Source organism: Achroia grisella, unplaced genomic scaffold (assembly GCF_030625045.1).
Source record: "Achroia grisella isolate CSIRO2021 unplaced genomic scaffold, CSIRO_AGI_Agris_v1 utg515, whole genome shotgun sequence".
NCBI lineage: Eukaryota > Metazoa > Arthropoda > Insecta > Lepidoptera > Pyralidae > Achroia > Achroia grisella.
This window is the reverse complement of record NW_026712908.1, coordinates 1,634,263-1,660,083: the sequence shown is the minus strand read 5'-3', so window position 1 is coordinate 1,660,083 and position 25,821 is coordinate 1,634,263. Positions and strand designations below refer to the sequence as shown.

The following is a 25,821-nucleotide window of genomic DNA, read 5'->3' as shown; positions in this document are numbered from 1 at the left end:
GTATAATATGTATGTATTTACGAAAACATATATATCTAGGTATTTGTATCAGTTATCTAGTACACATAACACAAGCTTTAGGTTGCTTAACTTGGGTCCTGAGTTTTGTCCTGAGAATATTATTGTTCTTCATATCTAAATATATTAGTAATAAGGAGCAAAGATTTCAGTTTTTTCAAGTTTATTTGCATTAATAGACTCCGAAATAACTCCAAAAAATTATTTTATCATTAGAATCCTACATTATACCTGATGAATAGGCATTAGAATATTTTCAAAAAGGTTAGCGCTTCTTATGAAAACTTCTCAGGTCACTACAAAAATTTCCTTATATCGCGCAGGCGTATTGACAGTAGAGTAAAGTGATACCCATGCTAAACGTTATTGTATATTAGGTATATTTCATTGTTTACTTTACCTTCTACTGTTGTTTTGCAATATTACTAAATAATTATAATTTGAATAATTGGACTGATAGTTACTTAACCCCTTTATCCTGTTCAATTGTATAACAATTAGGTACATAATTACAATAACTAGCAATATTTTATGTTTTATTATTTGACGGCCTCTGTGGCCTTGCGGTTTAGCACACAGTTTTACTTATGATGGTAGCGGGTTCGGTTCCTCGCATGGTATAAACATTTGAATTCATGTTTGTACGACTTTGTTCGAAATCGTCTGCGTTGAATGCAGTAAGATAGTGATAGACAGTGTGACAAAGCAGTGAGACAGAGGTACCTGCTTATCTTGCTGTGCAAACTATGCTTCGGAGGATTGATGAAATATGATAATGACATTACAGCATTCGGAGGCAAGACGATTTATCCTTCCTATATGACAACATATGCAGTAAGACAGTGTGACAAAGGTACCTGTCTCACTGCCAAGTATCTGTGCAAGCTATGCTTCATCACATTACATGTATATATTGGACTATTTCATATGTATATATTGGAGACAGTTCCCATTTAATATCCGAGATGAAGGTTGATGTAGTTGCCTTCAACAAAAAAACATGTAATATCGTAATATACATTTTATTAACGATAAGTTACATTTGAAAATGGCACAATATCACACCGCTCCGCTTATGATGTTAACACTCATCAGTTCTTCTGCAATATAGAAATAAATATTATTAGTAAAATATAGTATATGATACCGATACCGGTATATGATACCGATCACAGAATACGATGTAATATATGTCCTAGTCGTCATTTACAATCTTACATCTGTACATAAATAAGATTTTTGGTTCTTAAACTATTATTCTCAGTACTACACGATTTTGTAAGGTTTTATATAACCTATTACTTCCAATATTCGAATTAGGCCTCACGAAACTGACGATTTACTTGATGATAAAATTTAATATGGTTTACAGCTTCACTTTTATTACACATATAGCTTTTAACTTTTTTATTTCTTTAAGCGTGGCAATTGACGTTTCAAATTAATTCTGAATGAATTATTTATTGCACTTATTTATTTAATTAGTTAAATATTATTATTACCTTGGGGGCTGCTGTGTTACAAGGCGAGCCTTTGCGGACAAATCGGAACAGAGACTCGGCCATGTTGCCAGGTGTTGGTGTGGTGCAACCCTCTAAAGCCTTCACAATACATGATGTCAACTCATCGAATTTGCCACATTGCTCCTGTAATAATATATAACATGTATAACTACGGAATTGTCAGTAATAAGAATTGATAGCCCCATTACTAGTAGGTAGTTACGTTTACACCCACATTTTATATGTATTTGGAATGGTAAACATGGTAATGCTTCAATTTTCGGTACCTCGGTTCAATTATTCAGATCAATGTCGACATAGACCGTAATGTAAGGCACAGAATTAGTGCTGAATGGATGAATGGCGACAAGTTTCGAGTACCATATGCGACCGCTGAATGCCCTTGACACTAAAGGGAAAAGTTTATAAATCTATTATAAGACCTGACATTATGTATATTGAATATTGGGCAGTAAATGGGATGGTGGAAAGGTGTGACATAAATGCGAATGTTGAGATGGATATGTGGGCTAACCAGGAATGACAGAACAAGGAATGTGTATATACGAGGACGTTTGAAAGTTGCGCCAGTTATAGACAAGTTACGACTGTTGCGAGCTGACCATGTCTAAAAGAAAGTATATAACATGAACGTGGGTTGATGGAAAGGGAGACGATGACCAAAAAAAGATGTATGGATTGTGTAAAAGATGATATGAATAAAAGGAGAGAATGCTCAGATATGATGGCTGATAGGGATCAGTAGAAGAGGATAACAGACTGCGCTGGGGTCGGCGCAGTCTGTTATCCTCTTCTATAATGGGATAAAGGCAAGGTTTTGGTAAATAAGCTGTCGAACCTAATAGTAAGCGGTAACCTATATACACGTACGTTACGTTATCATTACATATCTCCCCTAAGTACTTCCTAGTTTCTTATTGTACTATGGTGTCCTAACTAACTTGACTTCATCTCATCCTGATGTCATCGTATTTGACAACGATAGTTACAAACAAGTACATTATAATTAATTATTATTATTAAACGTATATTGAAATTAGGCTATTGTTTGTATTATAGATTAGTGATTACATTATCCTTCCCTAGTTTTTTAAATAATCAATTTAAAAATCGATTGTGTCAAACACAACATGAAATTTTTAATAGTAATACGTGACAAATTAGAGTGGCGCAATTTATTGATGGCAAGGCTACATATTACAGGCAAAGGGAATAAAATGACCACTCACAACAATGGTAAGGCTCTGAGCGGCTTCAACGCTAGCTACACTGTCTTTGATTTTGTTTGCGCATTCACGGATGGGCTCGGCCTTGCTTTGGAAACATTCGGGGCCTCCTTCAGCGATGAACACTGAAAATAATAATAAAAAATACTACAGTATAATAATAAATTAAGACTGCGACCTTGTTTGCGTAATTACGAATGATCGGAAAAAAAGCCTGTGTCTGTGTCTTTCTTTATACCAAATACATATATGTATCATACGATGTATAATTTTAAGCACAAAAACTTGACAATCATTCAATATATTTTGTTTTATGACACTGGTTGCGAAAAGGAGTGGTGATACATTATATTTCTCACTACGAACAGCATCACTACTTACAAGCGATCCTGTCACCATCCTTGTAACACACGAAGTCGATAAGCTGATCTGCTCCATTGTTAAGTGGTCCAATCTGCTCCCGGGTGGTGCTCTCAAGGCACGGGCTTATAGATGTTGTTAGGCTATGGATACAGGTCTTCAGTTGCGGGGACTTTGCGCAATACCTGGGGGGAATGGACTTGTTAGTAATGTGAACTAATGACCTATTTGCTAGCAATATACAATACAACGTCAGGTTGACCACCACGCGAATCTCGGATTCACCCATTATATCCATCTTATCATCCTCCTCTGGTGCCAGTGTAAATAGTTAGGTTAGACACCCTATTCCATTATCATCCTGTACTTTCATAATAGATTATAGAATCATGGGAGAGTGAGAAATATGAGACAAATATTGTAAATTAATTTACAGTTCTCATGAGCTAACTCTTCAGTGACATATTGACAATAACACGAGAGTTTTCAACTGACATCAATCCATCTTCTGCATTGATTAATGAGAAACTATATAATAGCTGCATGTATAACATTGTTATACATTTTTTATTAAGTAATTATTATATAATATTTATTAAGTAATTATTATATAATATTTATTGAGTACATATTTAAGATGTCTTTATATATGTCTTTATTTGTTTTAAAGTATACATCAGACTATTGTTATTACTAAAACTTAAGCACTATCGTTGCCCGCTAACTACCACCTTTGTTACAATGTTAGGTTGGCTGGAAGAGATCTCTTTCAGGGATAAGCCCTCGCTCAGATTTTTATATAATTAACTTTATTTTATTAATGTTACAAATTCAATAAAGTATATTAATTAATCGTTTATAGAATTCATTCGACGATTATTTCTTTGGATGGGTTGGAATATAAATCCACAGCATCCTTAGATTATTTTATTATGAGGTATTGGTTATGTACCTTATCATTATTTCAATTCATAAAAACGAAGGTTTTGGCGGTTGTTAGAACTTTCAAATGCGTACCTACTTATTTCAATATTAAATCTAACCATACTTATATATAGAAAAGTCCCTTCTCTTAGTCGGTATATTGGCGATAATTAACAAATTACTGAACGGATTTTCGTACAGTTTTCATCAATCATAGTTCAGGTGTAGAATTCGTTTAGTTAGTAAGTGTTTGTGTAATTTAATTAGAATACCCGTCGGTAGTGAACAACCAATTTTACTTACTTTCCGAATACTTCGTCGAGGGCTCCATTGGGTTTAGCATCTTCGATTTCTTTTTTGATAGTTGAAAAGTCAAACAAGCCTTTAACACATTCAACGAAATTTTGAGCTGCTGTCTGTAATGGAAATAACCTTTATTGAAATAAACTTAATATAAACACGATTTAAGTAGGAATGTATGTATTTTAATTTATAAAGAAATGTAGTCCAATTGTAACAAAATTAGTAATATGAAACTACCTTTGGATTATCTTACTCCCTTACCTTCGATTGTTGCGTGTTCGATTCCTCGCGCGGTACAAACATTTGTATTCATGATTACGATTGTTTGTATCCGTATACAATTATTAGGGTATTTTCAATGTATATTTAGTATGTATTTAGAAAAAAAAATGTGTATAAGTATTTGTATCAGATGTCTACTATGAGCTCTACATAGCTCGGGACTAGATAGCGCTGTGTAATTGACCAGGGTTATTATTTAATATTATTTATATATTTATTAAAAAATAGGCTTAGTTTTCACTATTACAGTATCTCTGTATGTAATTTTTTATAATCATGTAACTGGAAAAGCAAAAGGTTGGCTCATCCGTATGTATGAATAATGACCTGCTAGGTCATTATATTAGAGGTAATAACCCTCCGGAAGGAGGACTGTGATAATACGACAGTGCACCCTATAATATCACTACCATATCTCACTTTTCAACAAAAACAACTTACAAAGCGAGCTACTTAGTATTTGTAATAGGTGAGACAGAGGTACCCACGCAAAATACATCGTGTGTAGATAAATACACATACGCACCTCAACAGAAGCCGCCTGGTCTTCTGCGCCATTCTTCTTGCATTGCGCTTTTAGTGCATCTCTAACTTTTTGTGTTGCTTCTTCATTTATTACAGTATCGCTTAAAACACCTGAAAAATAGAAATGACGCTTGTATCTTCAAAAAAACTTTTAGGTTTCAATGTTTCAATACAGTATTAGGATTATTTATTTGGAAAATTTGGAAACACTGTTCTACTATAAAAAAAAATCTATGATGTCACGAGTTTTACACAAAATATGATATGTGTACAATATCATGTTATTATTTATCACTGAATAATAAAACCTTAATTGTACAATATTGTAATATAGAGGTCAAATTCGTGTCACAAACTTGAGATAGCAAATTTAGGTAAATTACAGATAGTAAAATGAATAAGTACCTTAGCAACATTATTTATGATAGTACAATCACAGGGTCAATGACCTCTAATTTTTATCTAAAATTAACATTATATATCTTTGTTTATTATGAAAACGCGTTCAAATTATGAGCTGCGAACTTTGTTTATTTGTTGCCTAACTGTTTGTTGTAACTTAAGCTCTAAATTCATCACAATAAAGTGTTGATTACAATTAGAATCAATCACCTACATTTATTTCCTCTATCAATACATAAGTTATTGTCGCAATAACTTATGACATATTATATAATAATGAAATGAATTATAATCGTGTTTACATATCCGGGAGATACCTAAAATGTACGTTACCTACGAGTACGTACGAAAACAATCGCGTACTAATTATACATACAAATTGACGTAGAAAAAATACATCTTCACTCGACATATACATGATTAGAATGGCAATATTTATATACCACCTACTACTACACACTAGCACAAAATCACATGGCATATATAAAGTTTTTTATTATGATTAAGATTACATATAAAAAAATACAATTAATATTGTCAATAATTATTCCTTATATATTATATACCTTTAATATATATAACTAATTATTCACATTTTATATCAACATTTTTATTTTTATCATGATACGATATTTGCACTGCCAACAATTATTCTCATCACTACAGATGCTTGACTAGTAAAAAATAGCAACACATTTGCTGGACTTAACATCATGCGATGATAAGTCCAGCACTTGTCCTATTACGTATTGAGCTGTATGTTGCATTAAATTTAAATAAATAAAAATATCGAAATATCTCTAAAGGAACAAAGATGGTGGAAATGTCATTAAACTTCAATAAGCTAAATATACCGTACTAAGCATAATGCTACCGTTCGTTTGATGAGGTAAATTGATAAATGGAGCACCACAGGAAGAGGGGAACATGCAGTTTAACGCTCAAATAGGGATGTCTGTACTCTGTAACGAAACAAGATGTGTTCCCGACTTTGTTCGTGTAACTTGGATTAACCCACGTATTATATAATAGATATTATTTTTTTAATATTATAACAAAAATTAAATAGATAATTAAATATTACTATTTTTATATTATAATAAACTCTATATCACACTATAAAAAATATTAATACGTAGTTAATGGTCAAGTATTATAGGTACCTCATAAGCAATAATTAAATATCATAACTCTGAAACCTACATAGAAACCTTCAGCCGTTCATATGAAATTAAATTAAAACTAATGCTCGAAGTTTTTGTCAGTAGTAAACTCATAGTTATCTATATTACCACGTTTAATTGAAAGGGGGTATTCTGTATGTTTGCTACCTTTCATCAAAACGGCTGAACGTATCTTATTGAAATATTAAAAAAGAATAGATGGCATACGTGGATATAGCTATCTTTCATCTAAAATAGAATATCTCCTGTCAGTCGTGGGTAACAGCTACTGAGGCACCAATCATGCAGACACATAGTAATTTTAGTATGGAGTATTAAAAAATTAACAGGACTAATAATAATTATATGAATTTATTAACGTAAGAAATTATCTAAGCCTTTTTCCCTGAATAATTACAGATTATAAAAATTCTTTATTTAAATATACTTAATTATAATTAGATACCTTTGAATTGCTATATTTTTAATCTACTGTCAAATTTGGAACTTACTATGGCTATCATTATTTAACTATAGTTGTTTACTTATATAATCATTATTATACTTATGTACCATTAACTAATTAGTATCTGATGATAAGAATAAATGAGTATTTAGTAGCGCAAATATGATAAATGAGCAGAAATAAATAAATTTACAAAACAATGTCAATAATAAATTATTTATATCTAATAATCTAATTAATCGATTGATTGAGACTATGTCCATCGTAGCGTCGCTATACAATACATATATTTTCATGTCAAATTTTAGTAAGATCACAGTTTAGTCGTAAAGTAAAAAACAGAGATATAGACAAATATTTTTGCATTTATAATATTAGTATGAATATGAATTCTAGGACGCTATGAAAGCGTTATCAAACTGTAAATTTTGTTATCAGGTTGTGTTCCAGTATTTAAAAATATGTTAACGTTATAATTACTGAACAATAATTATTACAGTTTGGACCAACATTGTTTACTTTGGACTAATATTTCTTATGAATTTGTATTTGTATTCATACAATTGTATTATAGTATAATATTGTTAGCTGTGCCCGCGGTTTTACCCGCGTGGAATTTATAACCTATATATCATTATGATGTATAAGTTATATCACTGTAATTCATATCCGTTCAGTAGTTTCTGCATGAAAGAGTAACAAACATCTATCGGTACTCACAAGCTTTCGCATTTATAATATTGGTAAGATGAATAAATGATTATAAATGAACCCTTACTTGGGATGGTATTTTTATACCACCCTATTATTTATATACTATTATATCTACCCGTCTGTTGATACGGCATATTACACCTTAATAGAACCTAACACAAATTCTCAATATTTTGTTATCATTTCCAGTGTCTCTTTATTTTAAGGTAATGTAGCACTGAGCATATAATACAAGCCTGTGGATTTTATCTTGTACGTTAGAAGCGTTTCAAAATTTAAATTAAATTAATATTATGATTACTGAACAGAAATTATTACCTACAGTTTGGACCAATATTTTTTAATGAATATGTATTGAAACATAATTGTATAATTAATGACTATGACTAAATTTGAATAAACCATTATTGCGGATAATATTTTTTATATGTCTACCCGCTAACTAATCTATCATTAAAGAACCTAACTGGATATTTTAACATTAAAATAAATTTAACTTATAGAAACAAATAAAAACTCAAGTAGCGCCTAAGTAATAAATTAAATAAACTATAAAATTTTAAAGTACTATAAAAAATACCATATGGTTTTTTTTTATATAAATGCAATGTCAACGTATTAGCGTTCGCTACAACATATACAATTTCCATTAAATTATTAGTGAATAGATAATTAATAATTATCTATTTACCTACTATACTATATATTTTCATTTTCATTTACCTTTAGATATGAAAATATATAGTAAATAGATACTAACATTGTTTATGTAGTAATAATATAGTACGATAAATTAGGAGTGTTTTCATACAGTAAAGCAAGTTCATGTGATTCTTTATTAAATTAATACTTTACTCAAAAAAAATATTTATGTACCTACAAATGGAAAGATTATAATGTTTTCGTAAAAAAATAATTAGATGAGAAGTGACATATAGTTTATTCTACTAAAGTAACTTTATACATTAAATAGTTATGTAAATAAAAGGTAAAAGTTACAAATTAAACCACAATGTTAAAAGTGTAGGCAGAATCCAGAATTCAGAGTTGGACTCAACTCAGTGTTCTCATTAAAAATCCAAATCAAATCAACGGAGAATCAAACCACAGACCTTATTTACTCGTACATAGACATTAAACTACAAATATGAAACTAGGCAGAGTATAATACAAAATTAAACAAATCGCACGCAATTAATTAAATAATTAAAAAATATTTTTCCGATACCGTCTTAAAATTTCTAAATTTCAGAATAAAAAAATATAAATTAAAATTTTTATAATTCGAATTTCATTCTTAACTAACGCAGACTAATATTGAGTGCATAATAAGACTGCATGTAATACGTATGCGACTATGCGTACTAAAAAAAACATACCAACTGCCAAAACGGTTACAAAGGCTAGTTTCCACAACATCTTGAAGCACTGTGTATAGGTTTGTGCACGCTATTTAACCCCGGGAGTCCGATGACAACTGAATCGTTGTGACCAGCCGGGATACATATATACACCTATATTAACACATTGACTCACATACCCACTATTCTCCGATCATACGATAAGAATGTGGTAGTTACTTTGTCGCGTAGATACGAGTACCTACGTTGGAATAATTACAGCAGTTTAGATTAGATGTCGTCGTATTTAAATTTAGATTTATATAAAAATTACGACAAGATATCCTGAGGTTTGTGTTCTTAATGGTCTCACGTATATTAGTTTAAGAAATTACAAAAAAAAAAGACAAACATAATGGTTTATTACTATTTAACATGCGTATATTAAGCATATATTCGGAAAGAAGAATGAGCACGAAACTTGCGTGTTGCTCTTTTAAATAATTTTGTTGCTACTTTACAGTTTTAAGTTGAAATGTGTAATGTGTGAAAGGTAATGTATAGAAACAGATCAAGGTAATTGTAAGTAATGGGATCTTTTATCCGTATTATTTTACTATCATTGTTTAATTAATTTCTATTGAATTCTCTATAGTAGACTATTCATGATCTAATTTATGTCCATCTCTGGTAGTAGTGCAAGATAAGATAACCATTCCATCTTCATCTGTAAACAAAACTAAACATCTTGCTGGATATTTTATATAGAGGTGTTTACTTAAATAATGATATTTTCAAATAAATATTATTGTTATAGAAGGGAAAGAGGTAATAAGCATACACATAAGATTTTGTCGAATTGTCTTGCATTATATTACCGTGAATAGAAATTATTTTTTGTTATATTATTAAAAATACTATTTATTAAAAATATAACAAAAAATAAATACACATTCATTTAATATTTTTAATGTTAATGATTCCACAATAAAGACCCAAGCACGTAGTAATGGTAATTACAGAAAAAAACATGTACCTACTAATCGTGACAATTATCGATTGCAAGTTGAATTATTTTTCAATATCCGCACAGTACTGTCGAAAATATCGTGTGAAATTTGAATATTCCTTCGGTCATAGTTCTTAACCGAAGATAGTTGAAATCTAATCAAAATACCTTTATTCGTGTAGGCTATTAGAAACTTATGGTTTGCCCTGCAAAGTACTGCAAAGTAGTTAGTGAGTTCAAATGTACACGTAATTATAATAATATAAGCTTAGGTATAGGGTGAGAACTATAACCATGTAGGTAGTTTAAATACTATTAAGTTAATGTCACTCAACGCAATCGACTAATCGATAACTACTGGTAAATTACTCATTTTTAATGCAAACAGTCTGTATTTTTTTAGTTTTTAGTACGTATGGCAAAAGAATATCTGCCTACAAATTTATAATTGTAAAGAGTAACCTATAAAAACATTTAGTGATTATTATGGGGCCGCTAATGTTTCGTATTGTGTTCCTTTGTAGCAGCCAGTAGGTGGAATGAGGGAGTTGAGGAGATGAAACAGGTTGCGGCTATGTACATATTTATATTGTAGAAGTATTTACAAATGGTATACGAATGATTTTTAATTTTCCTGTTAATTTTCTAATATAGACCGTAACTAGGCAACAGTGTTGCCGCGCGGTGTAAATAAATTCGACACACATACGGAACCTATTTCAGTGCGTGATAAACAGACCATAATATCGACTGTGAAGAATTTTATTATATATGCAACAGGATATGTACCTATGTCTATTAATTTAATTAATGAAACGCATAAGCAGGTAGCTAGGTAATAAAGAAAAATATTCTGCACTTTACCATGTACGTACAAATCGACATTTTATTTAAATTTCACTATTAAAATGGTTAAACATCCGTAATATGTCGGTCCAAAGATCGATATGTACCTATCTAATATTGTAATAAGACGTTTGATATTGATATGAATAATCCGCCGTTTAAACCTGGTATACTTAAACAAAACATCATGACTGATATCTCGGGGAGGGTATTTAGAGGTATTGTCAATGATTGGTGCAATTGTGAACGCAATATTAACACCCTTTTGCACCTTAGTTTTTTAATACATAATGAAACTATACGAAAAACTAAAATAAGCCTTATTATTATCGTCTTTATAATTTTTGCATAATTATTTTATTTTGTTGTAAGTTTTTCGCATTATTTTAAAACATGTAGTTTTTATTTTAGTCTACTAGATTATGTGATTATGTAAAAGTTATCAACGCTCAATGTCTATTGTTAAAATAGGTTTAATTGTACATTTATATACTTATATATAACGACTGTTTGTTGCCAAAAGAGTAAAAAACAACACATTTCGGTATATAGATTTAAATCCAACATGGCAGTGGGCAAACCTGTCTGGTTTTTCTTCACTGGTATCTATCTTTATAATAATTAGTATATTATTTTTATTAGAGATAAGTCATCTTTTGTCATTTATCTATTTAGGATACTTTAATGTATTCAAAATGCAATTAAATCTATTTATATGTAAACAAGTAAATATTTCCAAATATAGGTAATGGTTAATTTGTATTCAATTTAATTGGCAATTTAGCTATACGTGGAAATATTTTAAATTAAATTTCAATCAATTTAAAGGTTATTTATTTGTCTCCTGCACAATCGACTACAATTACAGTTTCATATATTGTATGTATAGTATAGTTATATTTAACTGTGTATATAGGATGGACGTGGATTGTTAGTAATGTGGACTAATAATCCATTACTAGCAATGTACCATATCAGGTTGATCTCCACGTCGTTCTCCCTGGTTCTCTCTCTCTCATCCTGATAAATTCACCATATATTTACTGAATGCTAAATGACCTGACCTTCTGGTCTTCTTATCATCCTCCATTGGTGCTCCGCCAGTGTAAACCGTTAGTGCAGGCGGATGCACTATTTCATCATCATGAATAAGAAAAAAAACTGTTTACGTAGAATTGGATATATAGGTAACATTGTCCAAATATAAGTTCTAAAGTAATCATCGATTTAAATTCTTAATCTAGCTCAAAATTCACATTTTGTTGATTTCTGTATGATTTATGTATTTTGGATATGGAGGCGTTTCGTGAGAAATGCACTAACCTTTTTCTTCTGCCATCTTTCTATATATCTTTTCCCGTATTATATTGTCGTATATCCCCGTCGTAAATATCATCGTATTATCATATTGTAACTATGAAATACATGCCTACATTCTAAAAAAATAACTTAGAATAATATACATATATAAGGGACGTAACATTGTAAGTAGGTACTTAACATTGACCACAAGGCTCTTGTGGTCAATATTAAGTACCTACTTACAATGTACTACTTGTATTGTACATGAGTACAATATTTTAACGCACTGATTCAAAGAAACAATATTCATTCAATTATCTACATATATCCTGAGTGAAGGGTTGACTATTCTATTCTATAATAAAAGTAATTAATACTTATGTAGTTATAAGTCCATAAGATTTCGATTACTGTAAATGGAGGCCCAGAATAGTTCACTTATTGTGGTGAGCTAACAACTGTGTTGTCAAATGGTCGAGATTTGCTTGACAATTTGTTGTGAATAGATAACCCTTATAGGTTATCTATTCCACTTATTATAAAACATTGCTGAAGTACCTTTGTTGCTTGGAATTGAATTTTCATGTTTTTTCCCCTTTTGACATACAATTTTGAAAAATACAGCTTTCAAAAACGAACTGTACCACAGACATCAATCACGAATCACTAGTATTTGTGAAATTATATTCTCATAAGCTCTGGTTTTGCCATTCGTCCTACGTAGAAGGTTAGAGTAGGTAAACAAATGGACATAATTATAGTACATAGCCGATTAGAAAGAAGAAATGACAAACGTAACCAAAAAAGTAGTTTCCTAGAATTACCTACTATAAAATTATACATTAATTATATTATCAAAACAAATACTATGTGTGTACTCTGATTTTGCGTGTATTATACTTGACTTTGTTTTGTTTCAGGTCGGCGATTCATGATAAATTCAAGGCCATTTTTATTAAATTAAATCGCTCTTAATATATTATACATTTAAATTTCTTCTTGTCGGATTAAATTCTTTTTCATTTTTAATTTAACGATTATCAAATAATTTAGTGCTTTATAACGATTATATAGATACGTATATTTATTATTATTCTTACATTCTTGATTAACAACAATAATTTTAGTTCGTCTATGAAGTTTTGTAACAACGTAGTATATGCCTAATTATACTGCAAAAATCAATTCTGAATAATATATAAGTACACTGACTACGTGTCTGATAACAATATGATATGTTAGTAAGTATATAATTACATCGCCTACAATATTAACGATAGATATATCATTATGAAGCATACCATTTACAGACAGTAACCGATATACTAGCAACGGACGTAATTACCAGTAATTACAATAATTAATTACCAAAAATGAATTATCAATATACATACGCAGTCATTTTGTGTGTTTTTGTTTGTTGTGTGGTACACAGCATTGAAACCAACATTGAGGAGACTAATATATCACCAGGATTTACTACCGAAGAGTCAAATTTGATGGAATATAGAAAGGTACCTGCACAAACCTCTGACACTGCTGATGATGTGGCACAGAAAGAGAAGGAAGTATACAAAAAAGTGCATTACCGGAGCTCCATGCGTCACAGATATCCCTTATATGTAGTACCATTGGACACAGTTATCAGTAAATACGAGGAATCATCAGCGAGATCAAACGATGGAATGTAATTAAAAATATTCTAGTGAATTTAGTAAATTCTACATATTTTAGCATTTATTTACATTGTATTTGTATAAATTTTGTTTGGAGAATGTTTAATTTTTCATTTATTGATTATTGTAGCTTTTGTAATGAACATGTATAATATTATTACTTTCATTGATCAGTTTGAAATTAGAACCAAAAAAAAGTATGCATCAGATCACTTAGTTGGTTTCGCTTCCAGATACATATATTGTATAATATATAAAAGAAATAAAATAACTTCCATAAATTAACTCTAATTTATATTTGCAGAACTGTTTAATTTTGTGCTACTATTTTTGTTTTATTTAATTTATCTAAAATAATTTATCAAACTCATTGATAAAAAATCGGAATATTAATTGAACATCAAAACAACTTCAATGTTATTTACTCACTAACTTAATTCCACGAAATGAGAAAAAAATACAAGATTAAAAGTTCAGTGTCAAATATTAAGTTGTTGATTATCTTTGTACTCGTTTATAACTAGCACGCATGGAATCATTTGCGCATGTAAATAAAAAATATTATATCTATCTGTTATATATCAACAGGGACAGTCGTAAACTCAGGAAAAGACTGCAAAAGGTCGTTTAAGTATGTACCTCAGTTACACCTTTTTCGCAAAGCAGTTGCTTTATACTGTGTTTCGGTTGCAGGGTGCGATTATGCAGTGAAATTACAAGGTATGGGACATTATATTTTAATCTTGGAATAGCAACGTTTGATTATTGCTAGAGCGTTGTCATAGGCGTTGTTGTCAGACAAGGGATTTTCGATGTATTAATTCTTCTAGAACTATATTATTTCATTTAAAACTTAATAAATAAATAGTCAAATAAACTACTAACTACAGAGTCTCTTGCCAGTTTTCCTCAATGGAAATACGTAGTATACCAAACTGGATGGTAGTGTTAGTGATAAAAAATTTACGTCCATAAGTGGCCGAAAGAGTATATATGAATAAACAATTTTGAGTTTCATATATTTATTTAATTTTTATTATTATTTTACTTTTATATTAATATATTGATGTTCATATTTTTTTATATGGAGCCTAACCAAAATAGATTTACTGATTTACCTACTCGAAATTTAAAAATTTAAGTCAAATTGAAATGTAAAATCTTAACATAATAAGAGCTCGAAATTTAAAAATTATTAAGTCAAATTTTTTCAATTAGAATGGTAAACAAAATTCCATGTAAAATCTTATATACATAATAAGACATCGCTATCGGACTGTATAAATACGTCATCTCTATTATTCTGTCTGTGGAAGGAAACAAAACAGTATAGTGGAAACATCGGGAGAAGTAAATACCATTATTTACCATAAAATAATTCGTTTAACTATATTAATAATATGTAAGATTTTGTCAGTCCATTTATTATTTTAGTCAGATCAGTACGAATATAATTAATAATTATTTTAGGAAAATATTAATTACATTAAAAGGATATGATATGATAACAATAAATTTTATTTCAGAATACATTGTAATTTTTTTTACTCACATAAATTAACTTAATCCTAATTTCAATTGTTAGGTATGTGTGTTATGAAATAATTGCAGATAATATAAGGATAGTCACCCTAACGCTATGCTACTACATATACTATAATTCAAGCCATTGTTGCTGCTCTCAACGGAATATATGAGCGACGACCATTTTCAATTCATCTGTCTTGAGGTGGTTTGCTATTTCAGTAAAGTAAAACAAAGCATATTTTTGTACTGTAAGAAAAAACTGCAACTTTTTTAGACAGATCATTTATCGAACAGACTTATTTATCGTCAGATTATCTACTTCATATCCGATGAACTAGGATTGTGTTATATCCATTACAACTTCAAAAGTGTTATAATTACAATAGATGTAAAGTCCGTTACAGAATTTTTGGATATGTTTATTCCAGAGAATGTTTAGACGAATATACATAAAGATATGGCCGGAGATATTTGACACTATATATAATATATAATAAGCGCTATAGTCGTGATAATAAATGATGCATTAATTTTATGCATTAAAAGTGCTGCCTTCACGGAAAATAAGAGAGCCTATTTTATCCCTTTGGAGATGAAGTAATATAACAATAAAAAAGGCTATATTATTTTATTGTTAGCTTTTTTGTTTCATTATAATTATTGTTATGAGAACCATATTGAAAATATTTTCTAAATAGATCTTAGTATTGAGCGAAATAACACTGCCATATATTATTCGACATCGTTACATTCGGAAAACTTTTGAACCAATTCTAAAAATCCATCAAAAAATGCACTGGTTGATTTTTTCGGGCAACCAACTAGGTTGTCGTGTATACATTTCTGGAGCCCCTGAAGCTCTTCACAAACCGACTGTAAAGCAAATATCAAAAGTTTAGTATACATAGATATGAAATTAAAAAAAACATAACTGGACAGTTTGGAAATGTAAATCCATCTTGCAATAAATCATCGTATAAGGAGACAGAACATAGTCAGGAATAGCCATAATAATAATAATGTAGGAAAATTTACATACCACTATGTAGTCCCAATATATGTTTATACACTATGTACAGTACATAGAAAAAATCCCAGACATTAGTCTGGATGTTTTACAAATAATCATACTCATGAATAGAAATGTTTATACCGTAGGAATCGAACCCTTACCTTCGGAGGTAAGACGGTGTGCTAAACCGCTAGTCCACTAATACCGGGTACAATTTAAGCGAGTGTCACTGTATCTATACTATAGAGGTTTCAGTATGCACCATCATCTTATTGATCACTCCACTCCATATCATTATAATAATCTTATATATAAAATTCTTGTGTCACAATGTTAATAATCAAACATAATATACCATACTCTTCCGACTATTTTTATTCTATTTTATTCTCCTCTTGAGTGATTTTTATGAAATTTTAATCGAATATTCAGTAGGTCTGAGAATCGGCTACTATTTTTCATACCTCTAAATGTTATCCGTAACATTTTTTTAATTTGGACAATATATTTTTAAAAAAGTGGCTTTAAAAATATATAAAATCCTATTTTTCATCCATCTATACAACCAATCCCTATTTTTTAAAGACCTTTTAATTTATATGGATAAACAACGTTTGCGGGTTCCAATAGTATAGATATATTGTAAAAAAAACTGCAAATGAACTAACTTTTATATCCTCACTACTATTGTCACCGCTGATGCCATCGAGGGCCATCGATGTGGTCGTCAGACATTCACTTAGAGGAACACCATTCTCGTGTACACAACTTAAACCTCCATCAGCAACGAACTCTGTACATAGAAAAAGTATTGTAATATCTATTAATTATTATATACTAAATATAGTACTAATATTATAAACGTGAAAGTTTGTAAGTATGGATGGATGTTTGTTACTCTTTCACGCAAATACTACTGAACGGATTTCGATGAAACTTTACAGATACAATTATAATTTAAAAAGATATTTTATAAATAAAAAGATATTTTATATATAAGCGTGCCATTCGAGCGATCTACTGTATGAAGAGTCGTGACTTATTAAGAGAGAAATTCAAAGAGGCAAATATTCTCACCGTTGCTTCTCAATTTATATATTAAAATATCCTGTATGTTCATAAAAATGTTGACTTATTTCCAAAAAACAGCAATATTCATAATATTAATACTAGATTTAAAGACAAACTTGCTGTCCCCAAGTAAAGTCAATAGGTCTTTTATGGGAATAGGTATAAAATTTTACAATAAGATACCAAAGGATATATTGGAATTACCCTTAAATAAATTCAAAACAACTATTAAATCATATTTACCGAGCAAGGCCTATTACTCACTAAACGATTACTTGAATGACGAGCGTGCATGGCAATAGTTTTCATGTTCGGGATTTTCATTTAATGTTAGACGTAGACACCTATATAAATACCTATGCATTGTAAATAAACTGGATTTTAAAAAAAAAGTAATTCAATTGAGTTTCTTGCCAGTTCTTCTCAATTGGATCTATATACCGAACTGGACGGTAGGGAAAAAAAATTCTAATGTAAAAACTTGACGTTCATAAGCGGCTAAAATGTCCTACATGAATAAATGATTTTTGAATTTGAATTTGAATTTGAATTTGAATTTGAATATAAATTGGGCGAAATATATATAATATAATATGTAAATGTTAAGTATGTGTGATGCAGAGGAAGTTGTGCGGGATAGCTAGTTGTAAATAAATAACCCTGGACAATCAACACAGCGCCATTTAGTCCCACGGTAAGCAGAGCATCTGTTATGGGTACTAGATAACTGATATAAATATTTACATATTATTATTGGAAATACATACATATACATACATACATAATATATATATATATATAAAACAGCCAGATCGATACAATAAATCATACTAATGAATTGGCCGCAGGGAAAATTACAAACTAGATGGTAGGGATAATGACAAAAATATACGGTGCACAAGAGAAGCTGGAAGGTCTATGTTAATAAAATTAATCATGAGTTTTATGGAGTTTTCATGAAATTACAGTGTACGGTAGCATAACAACTTAGTCATCGGGAAGAATATCAGAGTACGTCACGTACATAGATAAACCTTCATGGTTTTATAAATTAATAAATAATGTATTCTATATTTAGTAAATTAACCAGTCTGGCTATAAATACTGTTAGATAAAGCCTTTTCAATTTTTCAACTTTTTATTTATTTTGTATTTGGAATAGAATTTATGGCTACTATACTAATTCCACTTCAATGATAATTGTGGTAACTTTGTGATAATTGTGGTAATAAATTTAAATAGAAATAGTTTTCCAAATACTGGTTAGATAATTAACTAATAATATAAAACTTGAAATAAATGTTTACCAGTGAATCTCTGACTGTCGTTGGCGCACATGTAGTTGTAAAGCTCATCGAACTGTGCCATGGAGGAATCAATTTCATTACGATATTTCTCTTTCATACAGGGCGCCGTGCCGTTTAAAAAGTTGTACAAACAAGTCCTTGTTTGTGGAACATCTCTACATAATCTGAAATATATTTATGCACCAAATTATTATATAATAATATATATGTATAATTATAATAATATATTACCCATTTCTTTCAGTAAGTTTCAATATGAATAGATCAAGTTTGAGTTATATATATTACCCATTTCTTTCAGTAAGTTTCAATATGAATAGACCAAGATGTTTGCTGTATGTTTTGAAAGTTTTTTTAAATTTTTGACTTTGCTTCTTTGGGATTGATATTTATTTTTTTATGATCTTCCCTTTCCCTTGATTATTCTCCCTCCCACCTTAGTTGGCCTTTATCCAGAAGTCAAGTCATTTGCGTCAAGGCAACAGATAGCCCGGCGAGACATAGACAAATATTAATCTATTTTTTAATTTGATTGTCCTAAGCAATTTTATAGCTGCATCTACATAGGGCAAATGGCGTAACATATTACAAAAGGAAGTAACATATTTCTTCCTCGCGAGACGCATGTACCCGCAGCATATCCGGGTAAACACATTGGCTCGAGATCTATCTATAACACAAGATTCGCGGAAAGCCCGAATCGGAAATAAGTTAAATTGTGGGTCAACCACATGATTTAAACCTAATTGGTGTTAGTGGTGTTATTAATAACTTTATTAGATTAAAAATCAGCACGAAAAAACAATACAAAAGCCAACTTGTCTTTAACTCTACGGCTACAGCCTGAATTCAACTCAAACCTTGACATTGACTGTTGAGGTAAGTACTCAATAGTTGGTCCGAATTTAAAGACAACAATTGAAAGGTCATCTTCATATCATCTTATTAATATTATAAATGCGAAAGTTTGTAAGCATGGGTGTTTGTTACTGTTTCACACAAAAACTACTGAACAGATTTTTATGAAACATCATAATAACACATAGACTATATTTTATACTGAAATTTAACGTAGGTGAAACCACGGACACAGCTAGTACAGAATAATATTGTTTATATATCTTACCTTTTGTATACATCTGTAACATCAGAATCAGTTTCAACCTGCTCCATATCCATAATTAATTTTAGTTTGATGTTATCTAACATGCAATCCATGAAGGTAAGTCCGACTTCCTGTTTATGGCAGAAAATGTAATAAATTAGTACCTTCGTGGTCTAGTCGCTTAACATACCATCACACTTCTGATGGTCGCAGGTTCAATTCCCACATAATTCAAATAATTTATACTCACATATATTTATAGTTGTATTAATTTACGGATGTGTGACGTTATGTCCAATTTATGTAAAAAATCGACGGTTGCCACATTCAGGTGGTCCTGATTAGCTTGTTTACCATTTCAGTTAAAAAAATATCTAAACTTCTTTTCTATTGTAAGTTCTCTAAAACATCTTAATTTTTTTTATCTCTTTCTAAATTAATCACAGTGTTCAACATTGAATATAAGGCAGTGCATTTTACTGATATATTACATATATTATTATAGTATATCCATATAGTATACCTCGACTTCACTAATTTTATCTCTCGCATTGTTTTTAGTACATTCCGCTTCTGTGTATTTATGAATGTGGTCACGCAATTTGCTTCGTATATTATTATCACATATTACACCTGTCAAAACAATTATTAAAAAAATAATTAATAGAACTTAAATTAAGTTAATTGTAACTCGCTACATATAATAATAAGTAAAAAGTCTCCATATTTACCAAACTTGCTTTGGAAACTGTATTTCGGTCTACGGGAGATATAAAGACGTGAAATTAGAGGATAAGAGTCATGACCTGACGCTAACTCACAGCTTGGATTGAGAATAGAAATTATTAATTATGATTATATCATAGTACTTACCCGTCACCATGATCACAAACAGAATCCCTTTCGAAAACATTTTGAATTGGATTTAGCACTTAACAAGATACACTAGTATCAATAGGTACGCCAAATATTAACTGTATAGTTTAATTATTAATATATGTATTTTATAGCTAAAGAGCAGATAACAGGCATCGCTGCGTATATTATTGTGAACTATAAGGTCAGTTTTAGATATAAATATCTGGACAATTCTAAACTAATTTTTGTAAATAATTACTAAAGCAAAATAGATTTTATATTTGTACTTATACAAGTCTTTATTTATTACAGTTACAGAGTTGTAGTAAAAATAAATGACTATGACAGTAATTTATAATTAATTGATACAACCTTTCCAACAGACTGTCGGCGTGCAAATAATTTTTAAGATCGAATCACGCGAATGTAATATAAGTTGATTAGTAATATATATATTTTTTAATAAAATATTTTTATATTATCCATTTTTTTTATTGAATATGGAATAGTGCAGCCGCCTACGCTACGGTATACGCTGGAAAGGCACCATTGGAGGATGATGGAATAAAGATGAAGTTAGGTCAGTCAGTTCAAGGAATTGACCATAATGTTTTCGAGGGCATAACGCACAGATCGACCGGACATGGTACTCCAGAATGTAACTACTATAGTAACCCTTACTACCAAACCGTTCCCTCCCAAATCCTTTAAGTTTTTAAAGGAATAATTATGCCATAAATAAAACACTAGTTCGTTATTTCATTTATTTCATTACCGCCAAATTCATGCAGTATTTGTATAAAAGAGAGAGTAATCAACATCCAGAAAACATCAATAAAATGCCTACTTATTGTCGAAGTCGGTTAAATAGTGCTTGTAAATAGACTTGGTCTATTTGAATTATTTGTTTCGTTTTGAATAACCCAATATACATATGTATAGCTACATATGTATTATAATTACTATATTAACTCATAAACATATCTGAGGTTATCATAATGAACTATAGTGGGAAACCATAAAGACCGGTTATGACAAAATTTCATTGGTATTTCTTGTTATAATTTTCCTCTAAGTACCTATTACAGTGTCATCTAAAGGGACTAGCTATGTACCATTTCAGGTTGACCTCCACGCAGTTCTCCCTGGAAATCATCACGATAAATTCTTAGTCAATTTGTTATGGTGGGCTAACTGACCTGACCTCATGCTTATCTTATCACTCGCCACTGGTGCCCCGACAGCGTAAATCGTTAGCGCAGTTAGGTGCACCATTCCATTATCATTCATAAAAAAATGCAGGTATTTATATATAATACATAATATATAATAGGATTTTTTTATAAAATTGGCACTGAAAACAAGTTTGTAGCACACATGATAGTAGTAATCGTGGATATTCTTTATGTCATTTGAATCAATATGCCAATGAAAGTAAATGAAATTGTGCGAGGAGGAATAGCCGTTGCCTATATACATGAATAGCACTATGGATGTCATGTTATCACAAGATACCTGTGTTATCACTCATGTGTGGCCATTTCAGAGGACTAAGATATCATACCTCTTATTCTGTATAATTTCAATCGTAACCTTCAAACGAAGCACAGCTTACAAACCTCACATTACCTTTAATAAAATTCCATGTTCATAAAATTAAAATGCAATTTCGCTTCTATATTTTATTTTAAACTTTATCATATTAATGTAATGGCAATTTGTTGAACGCTTATTATATTCGCTGAATATTTATACGACGTCATAAAATACATAGATAGCCGGTAACTTAACTTCGACAATTTAAAATTTATACGTGCTAATAACACAATTGTCTCGTCCAAGAACCCTACTCGTCACATGTTAATTAAAGTACAATAATGGTCTTCCGAAATCAGAAATAGTATGGGTGAAGTATGGCACGAATAATATTGTCATCAAAAACTTTAGATGATTGTATAAATTACGTTTATTATACTAAATAAATTAAATATAAACTCCTTATGATATTGAGCAGCTTCTAAAATAATGCTAAGTAACTACTGGAGAAATGCACTGGAAGTTTACATGTTTAATTACTAAGGAATGGGAAACGCCGTCGGTATTGCAATTGCAGCGACGAGGTTTTGTGTTCGATTCTCAGTCATGACAGGTTAATATTATTTTACAAATATGATTTGATCAATGCTAACCCAACTATGTTATGATGATGTTGAAATGTGCTGATATTTTAATTAGGCCCTGTTTTACGCTTATCCATTGATTCGCGTCTTTACCATTTTTAGATAATTTCTTGAATATTGATATCAAATCATAAATTCAAACTTATTTAAATACAGCGAATTGTGCAGATGACAATGATTTTATTAGTATTTAATTGTGGAAACGGCCCTTCGTTGGACACGGAACAAATGGTTGTCAATGACAATACGTAGAATAATTAATCTATATGAATATGATTAACAAGTATTTCATGAATAATATATAATAAAATTTCAAATAAAAAAAAATAGATTTATCTCACTCTAATCATTCAAAGATCATGTTTGTCTTAATAAAATTTTATTACTATGAATCCAGTCATTAGTATAGCATAACTATATCATAACAATTTCATTATAGTCAACAGAATAATATAATTGTAGACGGACTCAAGTTATATTCATTATATATTTAATATTATTATTTACATTGAATGATACGGACAAACATTATTGTTTGTCACGGAATATCAAATAGGTACAGATTGTAGCTCGAGTATTTGTCACGCACGATAACAACAAGAAAGATACACTTCATTATAGATTAGTTGCAAGTTGCATCCAATGCATGCAATAGTTGCTATTTTTTCCATAAACGTTAAAGAGTCGTGTCATGAGAGTCATACAAGTCAAACGCTCATTTTCGTAGTAGAATCCAAAGTTAAACTAAGTTGAGTTATTAACAAATAGTCGAACATCCATTTATATTCTAGATAGAGATTATTAGTAGGTATATATTTCACTCATTGTATGACATGATAGATATCATGATTGCAAGTACAAAGTATTAAGTATATTTAAATTTTATACGAGATCTTAAGTAGGTATATGTCGCAATTATATATTTTTGAAAAACACTCGTTAAGCAATAATTAAACTATATTAAGTACAATCTAATTGCATCCCTTCACCCACACCTTTCCATAATGCAAACTTCATCAACATGTCTGATATTAAACCAGTGCACTAATATTGATGATATGCAAAAAATTTGGAAAAATGACACTAGTCACTTTTCAAAATCCTTTGTTGATATGGCATTTCGGCTTATTTCTTAATCGTCTGAATTATTTAACTACATACCTATATTCCAAAGCGATTATTATAAAACCGTTTGCCTTTGACAAGCACTGCTAAATACCAATAAACAATAACAATAAATACAACTTACGGTCATTTTCATAAAAATTTTCCTTAAAGATGCATAACATCAAGTGAATTAAAGTCCAAGGTAATATTTAATTTCATTTATTATTACACATTCGCTTATATAGGTTAATGGCGAATGTGAGAAGTCTAAATTCATAATTCAGGTATCGTTATCAGAGAATTTTCGAAAATAGTAATGCAAAAAAAATTGCAAACGGCAATTAATAAATAACATTTACACGCAATAATATCAAAAAATGCCTTCCATTTTCTTGTCACACAAGAAAGATTAGAATAAAATCACAGTAAATACTATATCACCATTAATCGCCTAATTATTTTGTAAAATGTTAAATCTCTTTCAGAGATAGGTCGTATTCCATATGACCCACTTACTTACATAAACTAATAGGTTAAGTTAATAAATGAAAATATACACATTTAAATGTAAAAAGAATACATGATGAAACACATAAAATATAATTATAACAATGTAACTACGATACACGTAAACAAGAATTTAATAATATCAAAGAGGTATATAACATTTTATATTTCAGTGAAAATATATCCAACAAGGACCTGTTTCTGCATTTTGTCTTACTTGGCCGTGAGGTCTTGTCCGTGAGTGCTTAGCAGACTACTAGCGAAGAGCGAATTACAGAATTTTGTAGGCATAGTGGTATATTAAACTCATGAAACAGCTTTTCGCTAGCACTCTCTTTGGTAGAGCACTTTATTTTGTAACCTAAATCTTATTTATTGTCTATATGAATTGGAGATCAATGTGTCACGTGATATTCATTAGAAGCATTTATATTTGAATATGATAGCTGTAACTTTGTGTCTTCGAGTTTATCACGTAGCACATAGCCAATTTCGGGATACTATAGCTTAATATGATCCCGCTTAATTGTATTATATTAAGCTCTTTTAAAGTTACAATTCGTAAATCAACATCGACGTATTAGAATGATTTCCCATGTCTTTGTACATTAATATATCGTTAATAATGTTCATTTATATAAACATATTCGACAGTATCCAATATTATTGAAGTTCATTAATGATCAATAATTTAAATTTTACAATTTCGTTATTGTTTTTGTACTTATTTACGTATAGGAGTCTCCCATAACTGAAACTAAAAGAGACGACTCGCATGAAGTGTTACATTTTATTATAATAACTACAGGAAGATAAAAGTTCCACAAGTAGGTAATATAATAGTTATACTGGTACATACAGATTTTTCCTAAACAACAAAGCCTCAAGAATTATAGGTATTAATTCAATGGCACTAATAACTACTGCAAAAATACACATTATTGTAAACATATAACTGCATAGAATTATGTACAAAGTTTCTACGGCAGTGCTTACCTTAATTCCATTAACAGTAGAGCAGTTTTTTTTACTAACCTACGTACAAATGTATGTGGTTATAAGAGTATG

At 30.1% G+C, this 25,821-nt stretch overlaps 2 protein-coding genes across 2 annotated transcripts; both read right to left on the bottom strand.

The window, feature by feature from the left end:
* Positions 1-1,021: 1,021 nt before the first annotated feature.
* LOC131847020 (27 kDa hemolymph protein-like) lies at positions 1,022-9,395 on the bottom strand. Its single transcript, XM_059196460.1, has 7 exons — positions 9,286-9,395; positions 5,163-5,272; positions 4,355-4,467; positions 3,149-3,312; positions 2,771-2,892; positions 1,521-1,664; positions 1,022-1,118 (listed from the first exon to the last, which is right to left on the bottom strand). The coding sequence occupies exons 1-7, from the start codon at positions 9,323-9,325 to the stop codon at positions 1,110-1,112; spliced, it is 702 nt and encodes a 233-aa protein (XP_059052443.1). The 5' UTR covers positions 9,326-9,395; the 3' UTR covers positions 1,022-1,109.
* A 6,784-nt stretch (positions 9,396-16,179) lies between these two features.
* LOC131847086 (27 kDa glycoprotein-like) lies at positions 16,180-21,020 on the bottom strand (the record flags this gene model as incomplete). Its single annotated transcript, XM_059196543.1, has 6 exons — positions 16,180-16,479; positions 17,287-17,411; positions 18,997-19,160; positions 20,123-20,232; positions 20,625-20,734; positions 20,975-21,020. Coding segments are annotated over 6 exons (696 nt in total), but the record flags the coding sequence as incomplete, so codon positions are not given.
* Positions 21,021-25,821: the final 4,801 nt, after the last annotated feature.